Source organism: Chenopodium album, chromosome 4 (genome assembly GCF_948465745.1).
Source record: "Chenopodium album chromosome 4, dcCheAlbu1.1, whole genome shotgun sequence".
Classification (NCBI taxonomy): Eukaryota; Viridiplantae; Streptophyta; class Magnoliopsida; order Caryophyllales; family Amaranthaceae; genus Chenopodium; species Chenopodium album.
The window spans coordinates 12,223,931-12,229,357 of NC_137837.1; the positions used below are offsets into that span (position 1 = coordinate 12,223,931).

General features: G+C 34.3%; 1 protein-coding gene across 1 annotated transcript; it reads right to left on the minus strand.

Annotated features, from left to right (window-relative positions):
* Window positions 1–2,877: 2,877 nt before the first annotated feature.
* On the minus strand, window positions 2,878–5,224 carry LOC145627659 (replication protein A 70 kDa DNA-binding subunit B-like). Its single transcript, XM_081680019.1, has 10 exons — window positions 5,081–5,224; window positions 4,735–4,996; window positions 4,543–4,642; window positions 4,327–4,457; window positions 4,176–4,254; window positions 3,933–4,044; window positions 3,685–3,863; window positions 3,483–3,603; window positions 3,290–3,393; window positions 2,878–2,920 (listed from the first exon to the last, which is right to left on the minus strand). The coding sequence occupies exons 1-10, from the start codon at window positions 5,222–5,224 to the stop codon at window positions 2,878–2,880; spliced, it is 1,275 nt and encodes a 424-aa protein (XP_081536145.1).
* Between the last annotated feature and the right edge of the window lie 203 nt (window positions 5,225–5,427).

Here is a 5,427-nt window from a genome sequence, read left to right on the forward strand (position 1 = left end):
CAGAATTTGTATCGGTCTCACTTTCCTTGGTCTTCTCTTCTTCTTCAGTATCTTCAGCTTCCTCTTCTGACTCGCTTTTTTTTACCCTTCCATCTTCTTCAGTGCCTTTTTTCTCTTGAGCATCCTCCTCATGCCCTTGTGCTTCACCTCCGTCATTTGGATGCCTTTCAATGTCATTACTCTCTGATTCAACAATTATGACAGGCCAATCTCCACAACCATTTTTCTCAATTTCTCTTTTCCTTTTCTTGCTTGATTCACCTTTTTCGTTTTCTTTTTTCCCTACTTTTGAAATTCCTTGTTCTAGAAATTGTAGATGACTGTTCATCTTCTCCGTCATATCCGACACATATGCACGAAAGCTTGCGACATTCTCTGTTTTTGATCTTGACTCATTAGGTCTCCATGTCGGCGGTGCAAAGACCTTCCCAGAAGTAGCTGTGCTGTCAGTGCTGGCCATTGTTGCAGAGATAGAGAAAGAGGATTGTTGCAGAAAAAGGAAAGAGGAAAAGAAGATGTAAGCAGACAAGAGAAGCAGAGCAGAATATATAGACCACGCAGCCCAAACGTTTCAATTGACCAATCAAATAGCAGTTTCTACAATTATTCCAACATGTAAAAGAATATAGATTTACATAGTACAAGTTTAGTGTACTTGCTCTAAAACAATCTTAAAGCTGAAAATAGTCGTTTTATAAATATCCTTATATGCACAACATTTATTAACACGTGTAAATCGGGATTTGAATTGTATAAGTATGCTGAGCTATTAATTTTAACACCCGTCTCACATAAATTGAAAAATTGCATTTTTATTTGACAAATGGTTAGAAATTAGGAACGGTGAGTGTAATTAAACATTTGTAAAACCTTTTATTGTAAAACAGACGTTGTTAAAATACGATGTAATTTTTTACTAATATTCATTTAATCCATGATAATTGCTTGTTAAAAAACCTATAGTTAAGCTAAAATTCTCTATAATCTGAAACTTGTAAAATTAACATACTACGAAATTGGCTAATGAGATATTTCTAAAAAGGCGTACATGGATGTATTTTGTCTAAAATATTATTTTTAAAGATTGTCAAAGGAGGTGGAATGAATAATGCGAAAGTCACAACGCGTTAAGTGAAAAAGAACATAAGAAGTCGTAAAGTGCGTTCATTTTTACTATGTCATATGCGATTTGGGAATATAGGAAAGTTCTAAAGGTAAAATAACTGTGTAATTTTATTAATTTTAAGACCCGTCTCACAAAAAACTGTAAAAGCGCATTTTTATTTGACAAATGGTTCGATATTAGTAATGGTCAGTGTAAGTAAACATTGGTAAAACCTTTTATTGTAAAACAAATGATGTTAAAATATGATGTAATTTTTTGCTAATATTCATTTAATCCATAATAATTGTTTATTAAAAACCTACATTTTAGCTAAAATTCTTTATAAGCTTAAACTTGTAAAAGTAACATACTATGAAATTGCTTAGTGAGATATTTTTAAAAAGGCGTACATGGATATATTTTGTCTAAAATAATATTTTCAAAGATTGTCAAAGGAGGAGGGATGAATAATGCAAAAGTCACAACGCGTTGGGTGAAAAAGAACATAAGAAGTCGTAAAGTGTGTTCATTTTCACTATGGGAAGAAAACAAGTTTTTAAAAAGTGAATCTTGCTAGGGTTGTCATCTTGCTAAGCCAATTGTCCTAATTACCTTTGTTAAATTGTTTGTAATCGATCAACCATTTTACCGCGTGTTTTATTATTTGTAAAAATTTGTAGTTTTGTAACATATTTCATACTAATTGGGCTTCACCTGTAATTTGGGCTTTTTATTGACTTACAATATGATTGCGGTAAGTCGATAAGTTGGGTTTTTTTTTTTGTTTTGTTTGGTTAAGAAGTATGTTTTTAAAAAAACATGGGTTTTCATTTGGTTGGGTAAGAAGTAAAAGGTAAATAGGTTTTTTGGTTTTTTTGTTAACCACAATTTAAGAGATTTTTTAGTTTTCATTTTGTGGGAAAAATTTAAGTTAATCAACATTGCAAAGTACATTGAACTTAAATCTAAGCATTATTGGAATTGTTTTTTTTTTTTTTAAAAATTTTTTAAAAAATTAAACAATATTATTTATTAGTGTGAAAATGTTGAATATATAATAATATGCTTCTTTAAAAGGTATTGTAAAATTATGATAAAAATTGGAAATCAAAAGGGCATGCACCTTTTTTCTTAAAGGTATTATATTTTGTTTTTTTTTTTTTTTTGAGGAAATTCTTAAAGCTATTTTTAAAAGTAAATGTATTGCTTTTAATTGTTGGCTACTGTATTTTCAGATTGTAGTGAAATCAAATTGGTTACCTATTCAGTTATTATCAATGAGTGTGATTACTGTCTTATTTACATATGTATAGAGCTTCTACATGCTTGATGAAAGCAAGTGACATGGTTTCTTTAAGTATGAATAAGTAAAATAGACAGATGTTGAGCTTGATGAAGTGACCTGAGCAACTAAAGTTAAAGAATATACAGAATGTGGCATTAACAATTAGTCAAAAGAAGCAACAGGCGTGTTGAACAAATGAGATGCAAAGTGTGATATGTAATTTTTATAAATATACAAGCTAAGTATGCAATTATCTAGGGGATCGTTTAGTTAATATGGTTTACAGGGTAGGAGATACATAGATTCTGGAAGCAATAGTTGTTACCTTGTTCCTAATATGCACAGATGAGCTGGACATTGATGCACTTAGTGATTTAATGATCTAAATGGCTGACTCATTGAGTATAGGTGTCTAATACATGCACAAATAAAGCAATTTAAATGATAATCATAATAATCATTTTTGTGATAAAGAAACCAGCAAAATTCACACAATAAGCAAGGCTGAACCATAAGCAGATATTGCATCCCTGCAATAATTTAAAGAACAAAGTGTTCCATGAAAGAGGCATTAAGTTTGAACTACATGCAATTGTTTAATCCATTCAATGGATTGAGCAAGCAAAAGAGGCATTGTTTGTAAGCCTAATTCTAAGCAGATTTAAGCTGCTCTATATGACCAACATTATCAAAAGAAGATATAACTTTAGAGTTAAAGAGACAATGCTTGTTAAATTGCTTGAGTAGAAAATATGAGTAAGGATAATCAAGGATGCCTCAAATAAGAACACATCCAAAATGATAAGCCGGAGCTATCGTGGATGATGTGTTCTGATTTGAAGCTGCAGATTGGCAGGACAAGTGTTCAAGAAGAATGAGAAACTGATTGGACTACCCACCGCAGCACCCCTGCCCTGTTCAGTGCTTGGGATGGGTAAAGGATTATGTGCATTGGTGTGGATTTCAGAGCTGCAGCAACATGATCAAAGTCTTTCCAGTCATCCTGAGATAAAAAACCAGTGTTGTTATACCCAGGATAGCTAGCTGCATGGTATAATTTTATGTAGGGTTATGATAAGTGTGGGTGAGAACCTTTATCTTTCTTTCAAAAATTTCAAGTGTTTTGAGCTTGAATATCTGCTCGCATACTTGGCCAAAGGCAGTGAGGCGACATGTTCCAGTGTCATCTGCAGCATCAAAGGTAAAGTTGACCCTGCATTTGTGGTATGAAATCATGGTAAGTGACATTACGACTTGGTTAGTTGGCTGTGCAACATAAGAATGCAAAATGAACCTTTCAGTGGAGGTGCATTTTTTGTCAGGGCAATGTGGGCAAAAGAAGGCCACATTTGCAGCAACGCCAGAACGCTTTCCACAATTATCGCAGCCAATATAAGCAATAACATTGTCTAGCTGTGCATCTGGAATTGTGACTGTTAGTGTGTATATTTCTTCCTGGACAGTATTGTCAACCTGAATGAAGCTGTGTTAGTATACAAAACCAGGTAGCTAGTAAAAGGATTTGTGTGTGAGTGCACTCACAGTTTTGCCATTGATGTTGTCAAGTGTGGTTGGAACCGGTTCAGCACCAATAGTCATGAATTCGAGTTGCCTTGACATGAAATCACTAATTATGTCTGGATGTGCATGGGCCCTAGCAATATACATAAATAAAGACATAGCTGATTAAGCATAGGAGTTTAGACTAAGCTTGAATTAGGTACAATAAAGTGTGAATGTGTATTGGTGTAAATGGTTTTTAGCTATAAAAAGCTGTTGGATTACCAAGCTCGTAAAGCGTCAGCTTTTTCACCACTGGGGGCTGGGTCAATTGTTGTGGACATGCTTGATTGCAATGAGAAACCTGTGAAAAGTTGCATAAGCATACTTGATTTTTACATGATGTATACAATGATAAAGGGTGAGGAAATTATACCTTTGTGGGTAGCAGGCTTCAGTGAAGTTAAGCTAACAACTAAGAAAGTGGTTGCCCAGTCTTTGAGCTTCTCACAGTCAGAAAGGGCCAATTGTCCCCATGCAGAGATGATCATTGGGCGAGAACCAGTGCTGCAAAACAAAATGTAAGTCAGTGAATGCAGGTTTTGATAATAATGCAGGCAGCATTTGGGGGCCTTAAAAGGGTAGTAGCAACCTTTCATCGACTATGCTGATATCACGTACATCGGCTACTCTGCCTGACTTGTATTCCACTTGTCGGGGGTCTTCCATGTGGACTACTATTCCAAGCAAATCTGTCAATTAAGTAATGGATAGGCACATTATTGTCAAGAGGCAGATGTGTTTTTAATTATTATGTGTAGGTTAGATAAGGTTTAGATGATACCAAACCGGTCTGATGGTCCACTTGTCTTTGGTACATCAGCTATGGAGATGTATTCAGGTAAAACAGGTCCCTCTGTTCGATCAATAGGTTGAATTTTAGTCATTCCGCCGAAAGTTAGTTCACATTCTCCTGGGAATGAACTAAATTTCGGGTTGATTGTTCGCACTGGAGCATTAGCTATCTCATACTTCTTCTTGTGTTCAAAGACTTTTTTAAAGTGGTTGCATTCAGCTCCGAACAAAGTAGCTTTCATGTTGTTACCCTGTATCATGGAAATGTAAAAGTCATGTATAGGATTTGTAAGCATTTAATAACTATGAAATGATGAAGAGTGGTAAGGCTGCACCTCTTCATCTTCAAAAACCAACTTCTGAAATTTTTTCTTGTTTGGAGGAGTTCGGATAGGAGACTTTTCTTTCACTGTCACACGTACTTTGTATGCCTTGCTTACAGGTGACAGCTTGTTCAAAGGCGTGTACTCGGGTTTCATCTATAGTATACAAAGACAATTAGTTTAGTCATTTGTGCTTAAATTAGATTACAACAAATTTGGCATAAGTCTATGCATGTAACGGAACTGTATAATATTATAGTATTATATAAACAGAAAAGCATAATATTATTATTTTATGATATTATAAGCAACTTTGGCATAAGTCTATGCATAACTATAGTATTATATGGTGTACATGC